Here is a 22734-nt window from a genome sequence, read left to right on the forward strand (position 1 = left end):
CGGCGGAAAGGGGCGGGGCGGAAGTGGCGATGGGAGCGGAAGTGGAGCGGCCCCGGGCGGAAGTGCGGCGCGGAGGAGCGGGCGGCGGCGGCGGCGCCGGGTACGGAACGGGGGGGGGGGCGGCTGTGGGGCGGCTGTGGGGCACGGCGGGGATAGGGGGCGGTTATGGGGCGGCTGTGGGGCTGCTATGGGGCATAGGGGCGGCTATGGGGCAGTTATGGGGCGGCTATGGGGCATAGGGGCGGCTATGGGGCAGTTATGGGGCTGCTATGGGCAATAGGGGCAGCTGTGGGGCACAGGTGGGGATAGGGGGCGGCTGTGGGGCTGCTATGGGGTAGTTATGGGGCATTGTGGCAGCTATGGGGCTGCTATGGGGCAGCTATGGGGCTGCTTTTGGGCACAGGGGCAACTATGGGGCAGCTATGCGGCAGTTATGGGGCGGCTATGGGGCACGGGGCAGTTATGGGGCTGCTATGGGGCACAGGGGCAGCTATGCGGCAGTTATGGGGCGACTATGGGGTACGGGCAGTTATGGGGCTGCTATGGGGCACAGGGGCAGCTATGCGGCAGTTATGGGGCGACTATGGGGTACGGGGCAGTTATGGGGCTGCTATGGGGCACAGGGGCAGCTATGCGGCAGTTATGGGGCGGCTATGGGGCACGGGGCAGTTATGGGGCTGCTATGGGGCACAGGGGCAGCTATGCGGCAGTTATGGGGCGGCTATGGGGCACAGGGGCAGTTATGGGGCTGCTATGGGGCGGCTATGGGGCACAGGGGCAGTTATGGGGCAGTTATGGGGCTGCTATGGGGCACAGGGGCAGCTATGCGGCAGTTATGGGGCGGCTATGGGGCACAGGGGCAGTTATGGGGCTGCTGTGAGGCGGCTATGGGGCACAGGGGCAGTTATGGGGCAGTTATGGGGCTGCTATGGGCACAGGGGCGGCTATGGGGCAGTTATGGGGCGGCTATGGGGCACAGGGGCAGTTATGGGGCAGTTATGGGGCTGCTATGGGGCATTGCGGTGGCTATGGGGCAGTTATGGCGCTGCTATGGGCTAGTTATGGGGCTGCTATGGGGCACAGGGGCGGCTATGGGGCAGTTATGGGGCGGCTATGGGGCACAGGAGTTGTTATGGCGCTGCTTTGGGTCGCTGTGGGTTTCAGGGTGTCCCTATGGGTCTCTATGGGTCCCTATGGGTCACTGTGGGTCTCTATGGGTTGCTATGGGTCGCTGTGGGTTCCTATGGGGCGCTGTGGGTCTCTATGGGTTCCTATGGGGTCTCTATGTGTCTGTGTGGGTCGCTGTGGGGCGCTATGGGTCCCTATGTGTCTTTGTGGGTTGCTGTGGGGTGCTATGGGTCTCTATGGGTCACTGTGGGGCGCTGTGGGTCCCTTTGGGGTGCTGTGGGTCGCTGTGGGGCGCTGTGGGGCTCTATGGGTCTCTGTGGGGCGCTATGGGTCTCTATGGGGCACTGTGGGTCTCTATGGCTCGCTGTGGGTCTCTTTGGGGCGCTATGGGTCTCTGTGGGTCTCTATGGGGCGCTGTGGGTCTCTGTGGGGTACTATGGGTCTCTGTGGGTCTCTATGGGGCACTGTGGGTCTCTATGGCTCGCTGTGGGTCTCTATGGGGCGCTATGGGTCTCTGTGGGTCTCTATGGGGCGCTGTGGGTCTCTATGGGTCTCTTTGGGGCGCTATGGGTCTCTGTGGGTCGCTGTGGGTCTCTATGGGGCACTGTGGGGCACTATGGGTCTCTGTGGGTCTCTATGGGGCGCTGTGGGGTGCTGTGGGGCGCTATGGGTCTCTATGGGGCGCTATGGGTCTCTGTGGGTCTCTATGGGGCGCTGTGGGGTCTCTATGGGGCGCTGTGGGGCGCTATGGGGCGCTGTGGGTCTCTGTGGGTCTCTATGGGGTGCTGTGGGTCTCTGTGGGGTGCTATGGGTCTCTGTGGGTCTCTATGGGGCGCTATGGGGCGCTGTGGGGCGCTATGGGTCTCTATGGGGTGCTATGGGTCTCTGTGGGTCTCTATGGGGCGCTGTGGGGCGCTATGGGTCTCTGTGGGTCTCTGTGGGTCTCTATGGGGCGCTGTGGGTCCCTATGGGGCGCTGTGGGGCACTATGGGTCTCTGTGGGGCGCTATGGGTCTCTATGGGGCGCTGTGGGGCGCTGTGGGGCGCTGTGGGGCGCTGTGGGGCACTATGGGTCTCTATGGGGCGCTATGGGTCTCTGTGGGTCTCTATGGGGCGCTGTGGGGCGCTATGGGGCGCTGTGGGGCGCGCTGTTCCAGGCATGGCGGAGCCGAGTGAGTTGGACCGTCAGATCGAACAACTGCGGCGCTGTGAACTCATCCGGGAGAGCGAAGTCAAAGCGCTGTGCGCCAAGGCCAGGTCTGTGCCGCCCCACGGCTGCCCCATAGCCGCCCCACGGCTGCCCCATAGCCGCCCCACGGCTGCCCCATAGCCGCCCCACGGCTGCCCCATAGCTGCCCCATAGCTGCCCCATAGCTGCCCCATAGCTGCCCCATAGCTGCCCCACAGCCGCCCCACGGCTGCCCCATAGCTGTCCCATAGCTGCCCCATAGCTGCCCCACAGCCGCCCCACGGCTGCCCCATAGCCGCCCCATAGCCGCCCCACGGCTGCCCCATAGCTGCCCCATAGCTGCCCCACAGCCGCCCCACAGCTGCCCCATAGCTGCCCCATAGCTTCCCCACAGCCGCCCCACGGCTGCCCCACAGCTGCCCCATAGCTGCCCCATAGCTGCCCCACAGCCGCCCCACGGCTGCCCCATAGCTGCCCCACAGTGACCCCATAGTGACCCCATAGCTGCCCCATAGAGACCCCACAGCCGCCCCACAGCTGCCCCATAGCCACCCTATAACTGCCCCATAGTGACCCCATAGAGACCCCAGAGCTGCCCCATAGTGACCCCATAGCTGCCCTACAGCCGCCCCATAGTGATCCCATAGAGACCCCATAGCTGCCCCACAGCCGCCCCACAGCTGCCCCATAGCCACCCTATAACTGCCCCATAGTGACCCCATAGAGACCCCATAGCTGCCCTACAGCCGCCCCATAGTGATCCCATAGAGACCCCACAGCTGCCCCACAGCCGCCCCATAGCTGCCCCATAGTGACCCCATAGAGACCCCAGAGCTGCCCCACAGCTGCCCCACAGCTGCCCCATAGCTGCCCCACAGCTGCCCCATAGCTGCCCCTTAGTGACCGCACAGCTGCCCCACAGCCACCGCACAGCTGCCCCATAGCCGCCCCACAACTGCCCCATAGCTGCCCCACGGCTTCCCCACAGCTACCCCACAACTGCCCCATAGCCGCCCCACAACTGCCCCGCAGCCGCCCCATAGCCACCCCACAGTGACCCCACAGCCGCCCCATAGCTGCCCCACAGCTGCCCCATAGCCACCCCATAGCCACCCCACAGTGACTCCATAGCCGCCCCATAGCTGCCCCACAGCCGCCCCATAGCCACCCCACAGTGACCCCATAGCCACCCCATAGCTGCCCCACAGCCGCCCCATAGCCACCCCATAGCCACCCCACAGTGACCCCATAGCCGCCCCATAGCTGCCCCACAGCCGCCCCATAGCCACCCCATAGCCACCCCACAGTGACCCCATAGCCGCCCCATAGCCGCCCCACAGCCGCCCCATAGCCACCCCATAGCCACCCCACAGTGACCCCATAGCCACCCCATAGCTGCCCCATAGTGACCCTACAGCCGCCCCATAACTGCCCCACAGCTGCCCCATAGCTGCCCCATAGCTGCTCTATAACTGCCCCATAGCTCTGTATCCCCCCAAATCCCCCCACATCCCCCCACATCCCCCCCCATCTCCCCCCACATCCCCCCCCATCTCCCCCCACATCCCCCCCCCCCCCCCCCCTTGGCGTTTAATTAATGCTAATTAAGGGGAGGAGTTAACGAGGGGATTTGGGGCAGGGAGATCCTGGTGGAGGAGAGCAACGTGCAGCGCGTCGACTCGCCCGTCACCGTGAGCGGGGATCTGTGGGGCTGGGGGGGATCTGTGGGGCTGGGGGGGATCTGTGGGGCTGGGGGGGGAGATGTGGGGCTGGGGGGGGATGTGGGGCTGGGGGGGGGATGTGGGGCTGGGGGAGATGTGGGGCTGGGGGGGATCTGTGGGGCTGGGGGGGATCTGTGGGGCTGGGGTGGAGATGTGGGGGTGGGGGGGATCTGTGGGGCTGGGGGGGATGTGGGGCCGGGGGGATCTGTGGGGCTGGGGGGGATCTGTGGGGCTGGGGGATCTGTGGGGCTGGAGGGATCTGTGGGGCTGGGGGAGATCTGTGGGGCTGGGGGGGGATGTGGGGCTGGGGGATCTGTGGGGCTCGGGGGGGGAGATGTGGGGCTGGGGGGGAGATGTGGGGGTGGGGGGGATCTGTGAGGTGGGGGGGATCTGTGGGGCTGGGGGGGATGTGGGGCCGGGGGAGATCTGTGGGGCTGGGGGGGATCTGTGGGGCTGTGGGAGATCTGTGGGGCTGGGGGGGATCTGTGGGGTTGGGGGGATCTGTGAGGTGCGGGGGGATCTGTGGGGCTGGGGGTGGATGTGGAACTGGGGGGGGATGTGGGGCTGGGGGGGATCTGTGGGGCCGGGGGGGATCTGTGGGGCTGGGGGGGAGATGTGGGGGTGGGGGGGGATCTGTGAGGTGGGGGAGAGATGTGGGGCTGGGGGGGATCTGTGGGGCCGGGGGGGATCTGTGGGGCTGGGGGAGATGTGGGGCTGGGGGGATCTGTGGGGCTCGGGGGGGATCTGTGGGGTTGGGGGAGGAGATGTGGGGCTGAGGGTATTCTATGGGATTTGGGGGGGATCTGTGGGGTTGGGGGGGAGATGTGGGGCTGGGGGGATCTGTGGGGCTGAGGGTGGGGAGATGTGGGGCTGAGGGTATTCTGTGGGGTTTGGGGGTGATCTATGGGGCTGGGGGTGGAATCTATGGGGCAGGGAGGGAATCTATAGGGCAGGGGGTGGAATCTATGGGGCAGGGGTGGATTCTATGGGGCAGGGATTGGAATCCATGGGGTGGGGTGGAATCTATGGGGCAGCCATGGGTCTGTGCCCCACAGGTGTGCGGGGACATCCATGGGCAGTTCTATGACCTCAAGGAGCTCTTCCGGGTGCGCTGCCCCATAAGTGGACCTCTGTGCCCCACAAGTGCCTTCTCTGCCCCACAAGTGCCCTCTAACTGACCCATAAGTCCTCCAGCCAACCCATAACTGCCCCCGTGTGCCCCATAGCAGCCCACATCTGCCCCATAAGTGCCCCAGAAGTGTCCCATAGAGTCCATCTCTGCCCCCCAAGTGCCCCATAGCGTCCATCTCTGCCCCATAAGTGCCCCATAGCGTCCATCTCTGCCCCATAAGTGCCCCATAGAGCCCATATCCGCCCCATAACGCCCATATTAGCCCCATAAGTGCCCCATAGAGCCCATATCCGCCCCATAAGTGCCCCCTAGAGTCCATCTCTGCCCCATAAGTGTCCCATAGAGCCCATATCCGCCCCATATCTGCCCCATAGAGCCCATATCTGCCTCATAAGTGCCCATATCCGCCCCATAAGTGCCCCATAGCGTCCATCTCTGCCCCATAAGTGCCCCATAGCGTCCATATCCGCCCCATAAGTGCCGCATAGAGTCCATCTCTGCCCCATAATTGCCCCCCAAGTGCCCCATAGCGCCCATACCCCCCCCATAGCCCTCCCCCTCCCTCCCCACTCGCGCCCCCCAAGCGCCCCACGGCGCCCCCTAAGTGCTGTGCCCCACAGGTGGGGGGGGACGTCCCCGAGACCAATTACCTCTTCATGGGGGATTTCGTGGACCGCGGATTCTACAGCGTCGAAACGTTCCTGCTGCTGCTGGCGCTCAAGGTGGGGGGCTGCCCCACAAGTGTGGGGCAGCAGCCAGAGGTGGGGGGCCCAGAGGTGGGGGGTGGGAGCCAGAGGTGGGGGGCTGCCCCACAAGTGTGGGGTGGGAGCCAGAGGTGGGGGGTGGGAGCCAGAGGTGGGGGCTGCCCCACAAGTGTGGGGTGGGAGCCAGAGGTGTGGGGCTGCCCCACAAGTAGGGGGTGGGAGCCAGAGGTGGGGGCTGCCCCACAAGTGGGGGGTGGGAGCCAGAGGTGTGGGGCTGCCCCACAAGTGTGGGGCGGGACCCAGAGGTGGGGGCTGCCCCACAAGTAGGGGGTGGGAGCCAGAGGTGGGGGGCCCAGAGGTGGGGGGTGGGAGCCAGAGGTGGGGGGCTGCCCCACAAGTGTGGGGCGAGACCCAGAGGTGGGGGGTGGGGTGGGAGCCAGAGGTTTGGGGCTGCCCCACAAGTGTGGGGTGAGACCCACAAGTGTGGGTTGGGAGCCAGAGGTGAGGGCTGCCCCACAAGTGTGGGGTGGGAGCCAGAGGTGGGGGCTGCCCCACAAGAGTGGGGCGAGACCCTGAGGTGGGGGGCCCAGAGGTGGGGGGTGGGAGCCAGAGGTGGGGGGCTGCCCCACAAGTGGGGGGTGGGAGCCAGAGGTGGGGGCTGCCCCACAAGTGTGGGGTGGGAGCCAGAGGTGGGGGGTGGGAGCCAGAGGTGGAGGGCTGCCCCACAAGTAGGGGGGTGGGAGCCAGAGGTGGGGGGCTGCCCCACAAGTGTGGGGTGGGAGCCAGAGGTGGGGGCTGCCCCACAAGTGTGGGGTGGGAGCCAGAGGTGGGGGCTGCCCCACAAGTGTGGGGCGGGACCCAGAGGTGGGGGGTGGGAGCCAGAGATGGGGGGTTGCCCCACAAGTGTGGGGTGGGAGCCAGAGGTGGGGGATGGGAGCCAGAGGTGGGGGGCTGCCCCACAAGTGTGGGGCGAGACCCAGAGGTGGGGGGTGGGGTGGGAGCCAGAGGTTTGGGGCTGCCCCACAAGTGTGGGGTGAGACCCACAAGTGTGGGGTGGGAGCCAGAGGTGAGGGCTGCCCCACAAGTGTGGGGTGGGAGCCAGAGGTGGGGGCTGCCCCACAAGTGTGGGGCGAGACCCACAAGTGTGGGGTGGGAGCCAGAGGTGGAGGGCTGCCCCACAAGTGTGGGGCGAGACCCACAAGTGTGGGGTGGGAGCCAGAGGTCGGGGCTGCCCCACAAGAGTGGGGCGAGACCCTGAGGTGGGGGGGCGGAGGTGGGGGGTGGGAGCCAGAGGTGGGGGGCTGCCCCACAAGTGTGGGTCTGCCCCACACTTGTGGGTCCCTATCTATGGGTCCCAGTCCCCTATCTATGTGTCCCTCCCCATGCTTATGGGTCTGCCCCTCACTTATGGGTCTGCCCCACACTTATGGGTCCCTATCTATGGGTCCCAGCCCCCTATCTATGGGTCCCAGCCCTTTATCTACGGGTCCCTCCCCACACTTATGGGTCTGCCCCACACTTGTGGGTCCCTATCTATGGGTCCCAGCCCTTTATCTACGGGTCCCTCCCCACACTTATGGGTCTGCCCCACACTTATGGGTCCCTATCTATGGGTCCCAGCCCCCCATCTATGGGTCCCAGCCCTTTATCTACGGGTCCCACCCCACACTTATGGGTCTGCCCCACACTTGTGGGTCCACCCCCCAGGTGCGCTACCCGGACCGCATCACGCTGCTCACACTTATGGGTCCTCCATCTATGAGTCCCAGCCCCCTATCTATGTGTCCCTCCCCCTATCTATGGGTCCTTGCCCCCTATCTATGGTTCTGCCCCCCATCTATGGGTCCTGCCCCACACTTCTGGGTCTGCCCCACACTTGTGGGTCCCTATCTATGGGTCCCAGCCCCTTATCTATGGTCCCAGCCCCCTATCTATGTGTCCCTCCCCACACTTCCGGGTCTGCCCCTCACTTCTGGGTCTGCCCCACACTTATGGGTCCCTATCTATGGGTCCCAGCCCCCTATCTATGGGTCCCAGCCCTTTATCTACGGGTCCCTCCCCACGCTTATGGGTCTGCCCCACACTTGTGGGTCCCTATCTATGGGTCCCAGCCCTTTATCTACGGGTCCCTCCCCACGCTTATGGGTCTGCCCCACACTTGTGGGTCCCTATCTATGGGTCCCAGCCCCCTGTCTATGGGTCCTAGCCCCCTATCTATGGTCCCAGCCCCCTATCTATGGGTCCCAGCCCCCTATCTATGGTCCCAGCCCCCTATTTATGTGTCCCTCCCCTCACTTGTGGGTCTGCCCCACACGTGTGCGTCCGCCCCCCAGGTGCGCTACCCGGACCACATCACGCTGCTCATACTTATGGGTCCCTATCTATGGGTCCCAGCCCTTTATCTATGGGTCCCACCCCACACTTATGGGTCTGCCCCACACTTGTGGGTCCCGCTCCACACTTCTGGGTCTGCCCCACACTTAAGGGTCCTCCATCTATGGGTCTCAGCCCCCTATCTATGGGTCCCAGCCCTCTATGTGTCCCTCCCCACACTTGTGGGTCCTCCATCTATGAGTCCCAGCCCCCTATCTATGGGTCCCAGCCCTTTATCTACGGGTCCCTCCCCTCACTTGTGGGTCCTGCCCCACACTTGTGGGTCCGCCCCCCAGGTGCGCTACCCGGACCGCATCACGCTGATCACACTTATGGGTCCCTATCTATGGGTCCCAGCCCTTTATCTACGGGTCCCTCCCCACGCTTATGGGTCTGCCCCACACGTGTGGGTCCGCCCCCCAGGTGCGCTACCCGGACCGCATCACGCTGATCACACTTATGGGTCCCTATCTATGGGTCCCAGCCCCCTATCAATGGGTCCCAGCCCTTTATCTACGGGTCCCTCCCCATGCTTATGGGTCTGCCCCACACGTGTGGGTCCGCCCCCAGGTGCGCTACCCGGACCGCATCACGCTGATCACACTTATGGGTCCCTATCTATGGGTCCCAGCCCCCTATCAATGGGTCCCAGCCCTTTATCTACGGGTCCCTCCCCACGCTTATGGGTCTGCCCCACACGTGTGGGTCTGCCCCCCAGGTGCGCTACCCGGACCGCATCACGCTGCTCATACTTCTGGGTCCCTATCTATGGGTCCCAGCCCTTTATCTACGGGTCCCTCCCCATGCTTATGGGTCTGCCCCACACGTGTGGGTCCGCCCCCAGGTGCGCTACCCGGACCGCATCACGCTGCTCACACTTATGGGTCCCTATCTATGGGTCCCAGCCCCCTATCTATGTGTCCCTCCCCACACTTCTGGGTCTGCCCCACGCTTAAGGGTCCTCCATCTATGGGTCTCAGCCCCCTATCTATGGGTCCCAGCCCTCTATGTGTCCCTCCCCACACTTGTGGGTCCTCCATCTATGAGTCCCAGCCCCCTATCAATGGGTCCCAGCCCTTTATCTACGGGTCCCTCCCCACACTTATGGGTCTGCCCCACACGTGTGGGTCCGCCCCCAGGTGCGCTACCCGGACCGCATCACGCTGATCACACTTATGGGTCCCTATCTATGGGTCCCAGCCCCCTATCAATGGGTCCCAGCCCTTTATCTACGGGTCCCTCCCCACGCTTATGGGTCTGCCCCACACGTGTGGGTCCGCCCCCCAGGTGCGCTACCCGGACCGCATCACGCTGATCCGCGGGAACCACGAGAGCCGTCAGATCACGCAGGTGTACGGATTCTACGACGAATGCCTCCGCAAATACGGCTCCGTCACCGTGTGGCGCTACTGCACCGAGATCTTCGACTACCTCAGCCTGTCCGCCATCATCGACGGCAAGGTGACGCCCCGGCACGCCCCGACACGCTAAGGGCACGCCCCGACACGCTAAGGGCACGCCCCGACACGCTAAGGGCACGCCCTGACACGCCACAACACGCTAAGGGCACACTAAGGGCACAACACAGCACGCTAAGGGCACGCCCTGACATGCCACAACACGCTAAGGGCACAACACAGCACGCTAAGGGCACAACACAGCACGCTAAGGGCACGCCCCGACACGCTAAGGGCACGCCCCGACATGCCACAACACGCTAAGGGCACAACACAACACGCTAAGGGCATGCTAAGGGCACAACACAGCACGCTAAGGGCATGCCCCGACACGCCACAACACGCTAAGGGCACAACACAGCACACTAAGGGCACGCTAAGGGCACACCCCGACACGCTAAGGGCACGCCCCGACACGCTAAGGGCACAACACAGCACGCTAAGGGCACAACACAGCACGCTAAGGGCACGCCCCGACACGCTAAGGGCACGCTAAGGGCACAACACAGCACGCTAAGGGCACAACAGGGCACGCTAAGGGCACGCCCCAACACGCCACAACATGCTAAGGGCACGCTAAGGGCACACTAAGGGCACAACACAGCACGCTAAGGGCACGCCCCGACACGCTAAGGGCACGCTAAGGGCACACCCCGACACGCTAAGGGCACAACAGGGCACGCTAAGGGCACAACACAGCACGCTAAGGGCACACCCCGACACGCTAAGGGCACAACACAGCACGCTAATGGCACGCCCCGACATGCCACAACACGCTAAGGGCACGCCGCCGCACGCCCCGACACGCTAAGGGCACACCCCGACACGCTAAGGGCACGCCCTGACACGCCACAACACGCTAAGGGCACAACACAGCACGCTAAGGGCACGCTAAGGGCACACCCCGACACGCTTAGGGCACACCCCGACACGCTAAGGGCACAACACAGCACGCTAAGGGCACACCCCGACACGCCACAACACGCTAAGGGCACGCTGCCGCACGCCCCGAAACGCTAAGGGCACACCCCGACACGCTAAGGGCACGCCCCGACATGCCACAACACGCTAAGGGCACAACACAACACGCTAAGGGCATGCTAAGTGCACAACACAGCACGCTAAGGGCACGCCCCGACACGCCACAGCACGCTAAGGGCACAACACAGCACGCTAAGGGCACGCTAAGGGCACACCCCGACACGCTAAGGGCACGCCCCGACACGCTAAGGGCACAACACAGCACGCTAAGGGCACAACACAGCACGCTAAGGGCACGCCCCGACACGCTAAGGGCACGCTAAGGGCACAACACAGCACGCTAAGGGCACAACAGGGCACGCTAAGGGCACGCCCCAACACGCCACAACATGCTAAGGGCACGCTAAGGGCACACTAAGGGCACAACACAGCACGCTAAGGGCACGCCCCGACACGCTAAGGGCACGCTAAGGGCACACCCCGACACGCTAAGGGCACAACAGGGCACGCTAAGGGCACAACACAGCACGCTAAGGGCACACCCCGACACGCTAAGGGCACAACACAGCACGCTAATGGCACGCCCCGACATGCCACAACACGCTAAGGGCACGCCGCCGCACGCCCCGACACGCTAAGGGCACACCCCGACACGCTAAGGGCACGCCCTGACACGCCACAACACGCTAAGGGCACAACACAGCACGCTAAGGGCACGCTAAGGGCACACCCCGACACGCTTAGGGCACACCCCGACACGCTAAGGGCACAACACAGCACGCTAAGGGCACGCTAAGGGCACACCCCGACACGCCACAACACGCTAAGGGCACGCTGCCGCACGCCCCGAAACGCTAAGGGCACACCCCGACACGCTAAGGGCACGCCCCGACATGCCACAACACGCTAAGGGCACAACACAACACGCTAAGGGCATGCTAAGTGCACAACACAGCACGCTAAGGGCACGCCCCGACACGCCACAGCACGCTAAGGGCACAACACAGCACGCTAAGGGCACGCTAAGGGCACACCCCGACACGCTAAGGGCACGCCCCGACACGCTAAGGGCACAACACAGCACGCTAAGGGCACAACACAGCACGCTAAGGGCACGCCCCGACACGCTAAGGGCACGCTAAGGGCACAACACAGCACGCTAAGGGCACAACAGGGCACGCTAAGGGCACGCCCCAACACGCCACAACATGCTAAGGGCACGCTAAGGGCACACTAAGGGCACAACACAGCACGCTAAGGGCACGCCCCGACACGCTAAGGGCACGCTAAGGGCACACCCCGACACGCTAAGGGCACAACAGGGCACGCTAAGGGCACAACACAGCACGCTAAGGGCACGCTAAGGGCACAACACAGCACGCTAAGGGCACGCTAAGGGCACACCCCGACACGCTTAGGGCACGCCCCGACACGCTAAGGGCACAACACAGCACGCTAATGGCACGCCCCGACATGCCACAACACGCTAAGGGCACGCCGCCGCACGCCCCGACACGCTAAGGGCACACCCCGACACGCTAAGGGCACGCCCTGACATGCCACAACACGCTAAGGGCACACTAAGGGCACAACACAGCACGCTAAGGGCACGCCAAGGGCACAACACAGCACGCTAAGGGCACGCCCCGACACGCTAAGGGCACACCCGACACGCCACAACACGCTAAGGGCACAACACAACACGCTAAGGGCATGCTAAGGGCACGCTAAGGGCACAACACAGCACGCTAAGGGCACGCCCCGACACACTAAGGGCACACCCGACATGCCACAACACGCTAAGGGCACAACACAACACGCTAAGGGCACAACACAACACGCTAAGGGCACGCCGCCACATGCCACAACACGCTAAGGTCACACTAAGGGCATGCTAGGGCACGCTAAGGGCACAACACAACACACTAAGGGCACGCCACGACATGCTAAGGGCACGCCATGACACGCTAAGGGCATGCTAAGGGCACAACACGACACACTAAGGGCACAACATGACACGCTAAGGGCACAACACGGCACACTAAGGGCACAACATGACACGCTAAGGGCACAACATGACACGCTAAGGGCATGCCGTGGCACGCTAAGGGCACGCTGTGACACGCTTAGGGCACAGCACGACACACCACAACACGCTTAGGGCATGCCACTACACACTAAGGGCACACCACAACATGCTAATGGCACGCTACGACACGCTAAGGGCATGCTAGGACACACTAAGGACACGCTAAGGGGGATTAGAGTGTTGAGAGCGGGTCTTTTTGGGGTCAGATTGGCACTTTTGGGTCTCTTTGGGGTCACGGGTGGACAGGACTTGGTCTTAGGATGCCTGACGGTCTTAGAACACGCTTAGATCATGCTAAGAACACGCTAAGGACACGCTAAGGGAAATTAGAGTGCTGAGAGCGGGTCTTTTTGGGGTCAGATTGGCACTTTTGGGTCTCTTTGGGGTCACGGGTGGACAGGACTTGGTCTTAGGACGCCTGACAGTCAGGTCACGCTTAGATCATGCTAAGAACACGCTAAGGACACGCTAAGGGGGATTAGAGTGCTGAGAGCGGGTCTTTTTGGGGTCAGATTGGCACTTCTGGGTCTCTTTGGGGTCACGGGTGGACAGGATTTGGTCTTAGGACGCCTGACGGTCTTAGGTCATGCTAAGAACACGCTAAGGTCACACTAAGGACACGCTAAGGGGAATAAGAGTGTGGAGAGCGGGTCTTTTTGGGGTCAGATTGGCACTTTTGGGTCTCTTTGGGGTCACGGGTGGACAGGACTTGGTCTTAGGACGCCTGACAGTCAGGTCACGCTTAGATCATGCTAAGAACACGCTAAGGACACGCTAAGGGGAATTAGAGTGTTGAGAGCGGGTCTTTTGGGAGTCAGATTGGCACTTTTGGGTCTCTTTGGGGTCATGGGTGGACAGGACTTGGTCTTAGGACACCTGACGGTCTTAGGTCACGCTTAGATCATGCTAAGAACACGCTAAGGACACGCTAAGGGGAATTAGAGTGTTGAGAGCGGGTCTTTTTGGGGTCAGATTGGCACTTTTGGGTCTCTTTGGGGTCACGGGTGGACAGGACTTGGTCTTAGGACGCCTGACAGTCAGGTCACGCTTAGATCATGCTAAGAACACGCTAAGGACACACTAAGGACACGCTAAGGGGAATTAGAGTGTTGAGAGCGGGTCTTTTTGGGGTCGAGTTGACCCCTTTAGGACTTCTTGCTCCCCACGGACATCCCGCCCCCCCCCCCCCGTGTCCCTTTGAGCACCCCGCACACGCTAAGCACACGCTAAGCACACGCGTGTCCCCGCAGATCTTCTGCGTGCACGGCGGGCTCTCGCCCTCCATCCAAACCCTGGATCAGATCCGCACCATCGACCGCAAACAGGAAGTGCCCCACGACGGCCCCATGTGCGACCTCCTCTGGTCTGACCCCGAAGGTAACGGCGCTGGGGGGCGCTGGGGGGCGCTGGGGGGCTCTATGGGGCGCTGGGGGTCACTGTGGGGCGCTGGGGGTCACTATGGGGCTCTATGGGGCGCTGGGGGGCTCTATGGGGCGCTGGGGGTCACTGTGGGGCGCTGGGGGTCTCTGTGGGGCGCTGGGGGTCACTATGGGGCTCTATGGGGTGATGGGGGTCACTATGGGGCGCTGGGGGTCACTGTGGGGTACTGGGGGTCACTATGGGGCTCTATGGGGCGCTGGGGGTCACTGTGGGGCGCTGGGGGTCTCTGTGGGGCACTGGGGGTCACTATGGGGCTCTATGGGGTGCTGGGGGTCTCTGTGGGGCGCTGGGGGTCACTATGGGGCTCTATGGGGCGCTGGGGGTCACTATGGGGCGCTGGGGGTCACTGTGGGGTACTGGGGGTCACTATGGGGCTCTATGGGGCGCTGGGGGTCACTGTGGGGCGCTGGGGGTCTCTGTGGGGCACTGGGGGTCACTATGGGGCTCTATGGGGTGCTGGGGGTCTCTGTGGGGCGCTGGGGGTCACTATGGGGCTCTATGGGGCGCTGGGGGTCACTATAGGGCTCTGTGGGGCGCTGGGGGTCTCTGTGGGGCACTGGGGGTCACTATGGGGCGCTGGGGGTGACTGTGGGGCACTGGGGGTCACTATGGGGCTCTATGGGGCGCTGGGGGTCACTGTGGGGCGCTGGGGGTCTCTGTGGGGCACTGGGGGTCACTATGGGGCTCTATGGGGCGCTGGGGGTCTCTGTGGGGCGCTGGGGGTCACTATGGGGCTCTATGGGGCGCTGGGGGTCACTGTGGGGCGCTGGGGGTCACTGTGGGGTACTGGGGGTCACTATGGGGCTCTATGGGGCGCTGGGGGTCACTATAGGGTGCTGTGGGGCGCTGGGGTTCACTATGGGGCGCTGGGGGTCACTGTGGGGCGCTGTGGGGTGCTGGGGGTCACTGGGGCTCTATGGGGTGCTGGGGGTCACTATGGGGCTCAATGGGGTGCTAGGGGTCACTATAGGGCACTGTGGGGCGCTGGGGGTCTCTGTGGGGCGCTGGGGGTCACTATGGGGCGCTGTGGGGCGCTGGGGGTCTCTGTGGGGCTCTATGGGGCGCTGGGGGTCACTGTGGGGCACTGGGGGTCACTGTGGGGTACTGGGGGTCACTATGGGGCTCTATGGGGCGCTGGGGGTCACTATAGGGCACTGTGGGGCGCTGGGGGTCTCTGTGGGGCACTGGGGGTCACTATGGGGCTCTATGGGGCGCTGGGGGTCACTATGGGGCGCTGGGGATCACTGTGGGGTACTGGGGGTCGCTGTGGGGCTCTATGGGGCGCTGGGGGTCACTATAGGGCTCTGTGGGGCGCTGGGGGTCTCTGTAGGGCACTGGGGGTCACTATGGGGCTCTATGGGGCGCTGGGGGTCACTATGGGGCGCTGGGGATCACTGTGGGGTACTGGGGGTCGCTGTGGGGCTCTATGGGGCGCTGGGGGTCACTATAGGGCTCTGTGGGGCGCTGGGGGTCTCTGTGGGGCACTGGGGGTCACTATGGGGCTCTATGGGGTGCTGGGGGTCTCTGTGGGGCACTGGGGGTCACTATGGGGCTCTATGGGGTGCTGGGGGTCTCTGTGGGGCGCTGGGGGTCACTATGGGGCTCTATGGGGCGCTGGGGGTCACTATGGGGCGCTGGGGGTCACTGTGGGGTACTGGGGGTCACTATGGGGCTCTATGGGGCGCTGGGGGTCACTGTGGGGCGCTGGGGGTCTCTGTGGGGCACTGGGGGTCACTATGGGGCTCTATGGGGCGCTGGGGGTCTCTGTGGGGCGCTGGGGGTCACTATGGGGCTCTATGGGGCGCTGGGGGTCACTGTGGGGTGCTGGGGGTCACTGTGGGGTACTGGGGGTCACTATGGGGCTCTATGGGGCGCTGGGGGTCACTATAGGGTGCTGTGGGGCGCTGGGGTTCACTATGGGGCGCTGGGGGTCACTGTGGGGCGCTGTGGGGTGCTGGGGGTCACTGGGGCTCTATGGGGTGCTGGGGGTCACTATGGGGCTCAGTGGGGTGCTAGGGGTCACTATAGGGCACTGTGGGGCGCTGGGGGTCACTGTGGGGTACTGGGGGTCACTATGGGGCTCTATGGGGCGCTGGGGGTCACTATAGGGTGCTGTGGGGCGCTGGGGTTCACTATGGGGCGCTGGGGGTCACTGTGGGGCGCTGTGGGGTGCTGGGGGTCACTGGGGCTCTATGGGGTGCTGGGGGTCACTATGGGGCTCAATGGGGTGCTAGGGGTCACTATAGGGCACTGTGGGGCGCTGGGGGTCTCTGTGGGGCGCTGGGGGTCACTATGGGGCGCTGTGGGGCGCTGGGGGTCTCTGTGGGGCTCTATGGGGCGCTGGGGGTCACTGTGGGGCACTGGGGGTCACTGTGGGGTACTGGGGGTCACTATGGGGCTCTATGGGGCGCTGGGGGTCACTATAGGGCACTGTGGGGCGCTGGGGGTCTCTGTGGGGCACTGGGGGTCACTATGGGGCTCTATGGGGCGCTGGGGGTCACTATGGGGCGCTGGGGATCACTGTGGGGTACTGGGGGTCGCTGTGGGGCTCTATGGGGCGCTGGGGGTCACTATAGGGCTCTGTGGGGCGCTGGGGGTCTCTGTGGGGCACTGGGGGTCACTATGGGGCTCTATGGGGTGCTGGGGGTCTCTGTGGGGCACTGGGGGTCACTATGGGGCTCTATGGGTTGCTGGGGGTCTCTGTGGGGTGCTGGAGGTCACTATGGGGCTCTATGGGGTGCTGGGGGTCACTATAGGGCACTGTGGGGCGCTGGGGGTCTCTGTGGGGCACTGGGGGTCACTATGGGGCTCTATGGGGCCCTATGGTTCCCTATGGGTCCCTATGGGTCCCTATGGGTCCCTATGGGTCTCTATGGGTCCCTATGGGGTCCCTATGGGTCCCTATGGGTCCCTATGGGTCCCTTTGTGTCCTTATGGGTTTCTATGGGTCCCTATGGGTCTCTATGGGTCCCCATGTATTCCTATGTGTCCCTATGTGTCCCTATGGGTCCCTATGGGTCTCTATGGATCTCTATGGGTCCCTATGGGTCTCTATGGGTCCCTATGGTTCTCTATGGGTCTCTATGGGTCTCTCTGTGGGTCCCTATGGGTCCGTATGGGTCCCCATGGGTCCCTATGGGTCCCTATGGGTCTCTATGGGTCTCTATGTGTCCCTATGTGTCCCTATGTGTCCCTATGGGTCCCTATGTGTCCCTATGTGTCCCTATGGGTCCCCATGGATCTCTGTGGGTCCCTATGGGTCCCTATGGGTCTCTATGTGTCCCTATGGGTCTCTATGGGTCTCTATGGGTCTCTATGGGTCCCTATGGGTCTCTATGTGTCCCTATGGGTCCCTATGGGTCTCTATGGGTCCCTATGGGTCCCTACGGGTCTCTATGTGTCCCTATGGGTCCCCTATGGGTCTCTATGTGTCCCTATGGGTCCCAAAGTGTCCCCCCCCGCCCCACAGACACGACGGGCTGGGGGGTGTCCCCCCGTGGGGCGGGGTACCTGCTCAGGGCTCTGTGGGTCCTGTGGGTCCCAATGGGTCTCTATGTGTCCCTATGTGTCCCTATGGGTCTCTATGGGTCCCTATGTGTCCCTATGGGTCTCTATGGGTCCCTATGTGTCCCTATGGGTCTCTATGGGTCCCTCTGGGTCCCTATGGGTCTCTATGGGTCTCTATGGGTCCCTCTGGGTCCCTATGGGTCTCTATGGGTCTCTATGGGTCCCTATGCGTCCTTATGGGTCCCTATGTGTCCCTATGTGTCCCTATGGGTCCCCATGGATCTCTATGGGTCCCTATGGGTCTCTATGGGTCCCTATGGGGTCCCTATGGGGTCTCTATGGGTCTCTCTGTGGGTCCCTATGGGTCCGTATGGGTCCCCATGGGTCCCTATGGGTCTCTATGGGTCTCTATGGGTCCCTATGGGTCCGTATGTGTCCCTATGGGTCCCTATGGGTCTCTATGGGTCTCTATGTATCCCTATGGGTCCCTATGGGTCCCTATGTTTCCCTATGGGTCTCTATGGGTCTCTATGTGTCCCTATGGGTCCCAAAGTGTCCCTATGGGTCCCAAAGTGTCCCCCCCCGCCCCACAGACACGACGGGCTGGGGGGTGTCCCCCCGTGGGGCGGGGTACCTGTTCGGCAGTGACGTGGTGGCGCAGTTCAACGCGTCCAACGACATCGACATGATCTGCCGCGCGCACCAGCTCGTCATGGAGGGCTACAAGTGGCACTTCAGCGAGACCGTGCTCACCGTGTGGTCTGCGCCCAACTACTGCTACCGGTGGGCGCTGTGGGGCGCTGTGGGGTGTCTATGGGGCACTAAGGGGTGTCTATGGGGCGCTGTGGGGTGTCTATGGGGCACTGAGTGGTGTCTATGGGGCGCTATGGGGCACTAAGGGGTGTCTATGGGGCACTAAGGGCTGTCTATGTGGCACTAAGGGGTGTCTATGGGGCACTATGGGGTCACTATGGGCTCACCGTGTGGTCTGCGCCCAACTACTGCTACCGGTGGGCGCTGTGGGGCGCTGTGGGGTGTCTATGGGGCACTAAGGGGTGTCTATGGGGCACTATGGGGTGTCTATGGGGCGCTATGGGGCGCTAAGGGGTGTCTATGGGGCGCTATGGGGCACTAAGGGGTGTCTATGGGGTCACTATGGGCTCACCGTGTGGTCTGCGCCCAACTACTGCTACCGGTGGGCGCTGTGGGGCGCTGTGGGGCGCTATGGGGTGTCTATGGGGCACTAAGGGGTGTCTATGGGGCGCTAAGGGGTGTCTATGGGGCACTAAGGGGTGTCTATGGGGCACTAAGGGGCACTAAGGGGTGTCTATGGGGCACTAAGGGGTGTCTATGGGGTGCTAAGGGGTGTCTATGGGGCACTATGGGGCACTAAGGGGTGTCTATGGGGCACTAAGGGGTGTCTATGGGGCACTATGGGGCACTAATGGCTGTCTATGGGGCACTAAGGGGCACTAAGGGGTGTCTGTGGGGCACTATGGGGCACTATGGGGCACTAAGGGGAGTCTATGGGGCACTAAGGGGTGTCTATGGGGTGTTATGGGGCACTAAGGGGTGTCTATGGGGCACTAAGGGGTGTCTATGGGGTGTTATGGGGCACTAAGGGGTGTCTATGGGGCACTAAGGGGTGTCTATGGGGCACTAAGGGGCACTAAGGGGTGTCTATGGGGCACTAAGGGGTGTCTATGGGGCACTAAGGGGTGTCTATGGGGCACTATGGGGCACTAAGGGGTGTCTATGGGGCACTAAGGTGTGTCTATGGGGCTCGATGGGGCACTAAGGGGTGTCTATGGGGCGCTAAGGGGTGTCTGTGGGGTGCTATGGGGTCACTATGGGCTCACCGTGTGGTCTGCACCCAACTACTGCTACCGGTGGGCGCTGTGGGGCGCTGTGGGGTGTCTATGGGGCACTAAGGGGTGTCTATGGGGCGCTAAGGGGTGTCTATGGGGCGCTATGGGGCACTAAGGGGTGTCTATGGGGCACTATTGGGCACTAAGGGGTGTCTATGGGGCACTAAGGGGTGTCTATGGGGCACTAAGGGGCACTAAGGGGTAGCTATGGGGCACTAAGGGGTGTCTATGGGGCACTGAGGGCTGTCTATGGGGCACTAAGGGGTGTCTATGGGGCACTAAGGGGTGTCTATGGGGCACTAAGGGGTGTCTATGGGGCACTATGGGGCACTAAGGGGTCTCTATGGGGCACTAAGGGGTGTCTATGGGGCGCTATGGGGTCACTATGGGCTCACCGTGTGGTCTGCGCCCAACTACTGCTACCGGTGGGCGCTGTGGGGCGCTGTGGGGCGCTATGGGGTGTCTATGGGGCACTAAGGGGTGTCTATGGGGCACTAAGGGGTGTCTATGGGGCACTGAGGGGTGTCTATGGGGCACTGAGGGGTGTCTATGGGGCACTAAGGGGTGTCTATGGGGCGCTAAGGGGTGTCTATGGGGCGCTAAGGGCTGTCTATGGGGCACTAAGGGGTGTCTAGGGGGCACTAAGGGGTGTCTATGGGGCACTAAGGTGTGTCTATGGGGCACTAAGGGGCACTAAGGGGTGTCTATGGGGCACTAAGGGGTGTCTGTGGGGCACTATGGGGCACTATGGGGCACTAAGGGGTGTCTATGGGGCACTAAGGGGTGTCTATGGGGCACTATGGGGTGTCTATGGGGCACTAAGGGGTGTCTATGGGGTGCTATGGGGCACTAAGGGGTGTCTATGGGGCACTAAGGGGTGTCTATGGGGCACTAAGGGGCACTAAGGGGTGTCTATGGGGCACTAAGGGCTGTCTATGGGGCACTAAGGGGCACTAAGGGGTGTCTATGGGGCACTAAGGGCTGTCTATGGGGCACTAAGGGGTGTTTATGGGGCACTAAGGGGTGTCTATGGGGCACTAAGGGGTGTTTATGGGGCACTAAGGGGTGTCTATGGGGAACTAAGGGGCACTAAGGGGTGTCTATGGGGCGCTATGGGGTGTCTATGGGGCACTAAGGGGTGTCTATGGGGTTCTATGGGGCACTAAGGAGTGTCTATGGGGCACTATGGGGCACTAAGGGGTTTCTGTGGGGCGCTATGGGTTCTATGGGTCTCTATGTGTCCCTATGGGTCTCTATGGGTCCCTATGCGTCCCTATGGGTCGCTATGGGTCCCTATGAGTCCCTGTGGGTCCCTATGGGTCTCTATGGGTCCCTATGGGTCCCTGTGGGTCCCTATGGGTCCCTATGGGTCTCTATGGGTCTCTATGGGTCCCTGTGGGTCCCTATGGGTCTCTATGGTTCTCCATGGGTCTCTATGGGTCCCTGTGGGTCCCTATGTGTCCCTATGGGTCTCTATGGGTCTCTATGGGTCCCTATGGCCTCACTATGGGTCGCTGTGGGTCTCTGTGGGTCTCTATGGGTCCCTATGGGTCTCTATGGGTCTCTATGGGTCCCTATGGGTCTCTATGGGTCCCTATGGGTCCCTATGGGTCTCTATGGGTCCCTATGGGTCTCTGTGGGTCCCTATGGGTCCCTATGGGTCTCTATGGGTCCCTGTGGGTCCCTGTGGCCTCACTATGGGTCGCTGTGGGTCGCTGTGGGGCAGGTGCGGGAACGTGGCGGCCATCTTGGAGCTGGACGAGCACCTGCAGAAGGAGTTCATCATCTTCGAGGCGGCGCCGCAGGAGACGCGCGGGATCCCCTCCAAGAAACCCGTGGCCGACTACTTCCTGTGACCCACACGCGTGTGCTTGGCGTGTGCTTGGCGTGTTGCGCCTCCGCGGGGGGAGGGGGGGGAGGGGAGGGGGGGGAGGGCGGGGACACGGAGCGTGAACCCCTTTTAGGGGATGGGGGAGGGGAGGGGGGGGGCTCCAAGGGTCCTTGGCGTGTCCTTGGCGTGTCCTTGGTGTGTCGCTGGTGTGTCGCTGGCGTGGGGGGTGACATGGTAGTGACATGTCGTAAGCGTGTGCTTAACGTGGTAGTGACATGCCCTAAGCGTGTCCTTAACATGATACTGACATGTCCTAAGCGTGTGCTTAACATGGTAGATACATGTCCTAAGCGTGTGCTTAACGTGTTAGTGACATGTACTAAGCGTGTGCTTAACGTGTTAGTGACATGTCCTAAGCGTGTCCTTAACATGTTAGTGACATGCATCAGCATTGCTCTATCTTCTTCCTGACATGCCATTAGCGTGTGCTTAACGTGTTAGTGACATGTACTAAGCGTGTGCTTAACGTGTTAGTGACATGTCCTAAGCGTGTCCTTAACATGTTAGTGACATATCCTAAGCGTGTCCTTAACATGGTAGTGACATGACCTATGTGTGTCCTTAACGTGTTAGTGACATGTCCTAAGCGTGTCCTTAACGTGTTAGTGACATATCCTAAGCGTGTCCTTAACATGGTAGTGACATATCCTAAGCGTGTCCTTAACATGTTAGTGACATGTCCTAAGCGTGTCCTTAACATGGTAGTGACATGACCTATGTGTGTCCTTAACGTGTTAGTGACATGTCCTAAGCGTGTCCTTAACGTGTTAGTGACATACCCTAAGCGTGTCCTTAACATGTTAGTGACATGTCGCTGTTGTGGGCTTCACATGTCCTTAATATGTTCGGTCCATTTTCCTGGCGTGCCCTTCACATGTTAGTGACATGTCACTGGAGTGTCCTTCATGTGTCCTTAACATGTTAGTGCCATGTCGCTGCCGTGTCCTTCACATGTCCTTAGCATGTTCCGGTTTTGCCCTTAGCGTGCCCTTAGCATGTTAATGACAGCTCCCTGGTGTATCCTTCTCATGTCCTTAGCATGTTCTGGATTTGCCACTAGCATGTCCTTAACGTGTTCGTGCCACGTCACTGCTGTGCCCATGACGTGCTCTTCACATGTTACTGACATGTCATTAGCATGTCCTTCCCGTCTTCCTCACATGTCCTTCCCGTGTGACCTTATCATGTCCTTCCCATGTTCTCTCATGTCCTAGCCATGTCCTTCCCGTGTCCTTCCCGTGTCCTTTTCCTGACC

The 22734-nt window shown here is 62.4% G+C and overlaps 2 protein-coding genes across 2 annotated transcripts; one reads left to right on the top strand and one right to left on the bottom strand.

The window, feature by feature from the left end:
* The first annotated feature begins 24 nt into the window (after positions 1 to 24).
* PPP4C (protein phosphatase 4 catalytic subunit) lies at positions 25 to 21444 on the top strand. Its single transcript, XM_065730389.1, has 9 exons — positions 25 to 100; positions 2285 to 2384; positions 3956 to 4007; positions 5093 to 5143; positions 5790 to 5891; positions 9534 to 9707; positions 14024 to 14150; positions 18314 to 18503; positions 21315 to 21444. The coding sequence occupies exons 2-9, from the start codon at positions 2287 to 2289 to the stop codon at positions 21442 to 21444; spliced, it is 924 nt and encodes a 307-aa protein (XP_065586461.1). The 5' UTR covers positions 25 to 100; positions 2285 to 2286.
* On the bottom strand, positions 4079 to 5075 carry LOC136044879 (uncharacterized; the record flags this gene model as incomplete). Its single annotated transcript, XM_065730391.1, has 3 exons — positions 5070 to 5075; positions 4550 to 4612; positions 4079 to 4138 (listed from the first exon to the last, which is right to left on the bottom strand). Coding segments are annotated over exons 1-3 (129 nt in total), but the record flags the coding sequence as incomplete, so codon positions are not given.
* Positions 21445 to 22734: the final 1290 nt, after the last annotated feature.

This window comes from Cyrtonyx montezumae, unplaced genomic scaffold (assembly GCF_038088225.1).
Source record: "Cyrtonyx montezumae isolate F1298 unplaced genomic scaffold, pur_monq_1.0 scaffold_125, whole genome shotgun sequence".
NCBI classification, from domain to species: Eukaryota; Metazoa; Chordata; class Aves; order Galliformes; family Odontophoridae; genus Cyrtonyx; species Cyrtonyx montezumae.

Excerpts from the sequence above, each read along its gene's own strand:
- PPP4C (XM_065730389.1), top strand. The coding sequence starts at position 2,287 with ATGGCGGAGCCGAGTGAGTTGGACCGTCAGATCGAACAACTGCGGCGC. Across the intron at positions 5,144-5,789 it reads ACCTCAAGGAGCTCTTCCGG|GTGGGGGGGGACGTCCCCGA; the intron begins GTGCGCTGCCCC and ends TGTGCCCCACAG. Across the intron at positions 9,708-14,023 it reads CCGCCATCATCGACGGCAAG|ATCTTCTGCGTGCACGGCGG; the intron begins GTGACGCCCCGG and ends GTGTCCCCGCAG.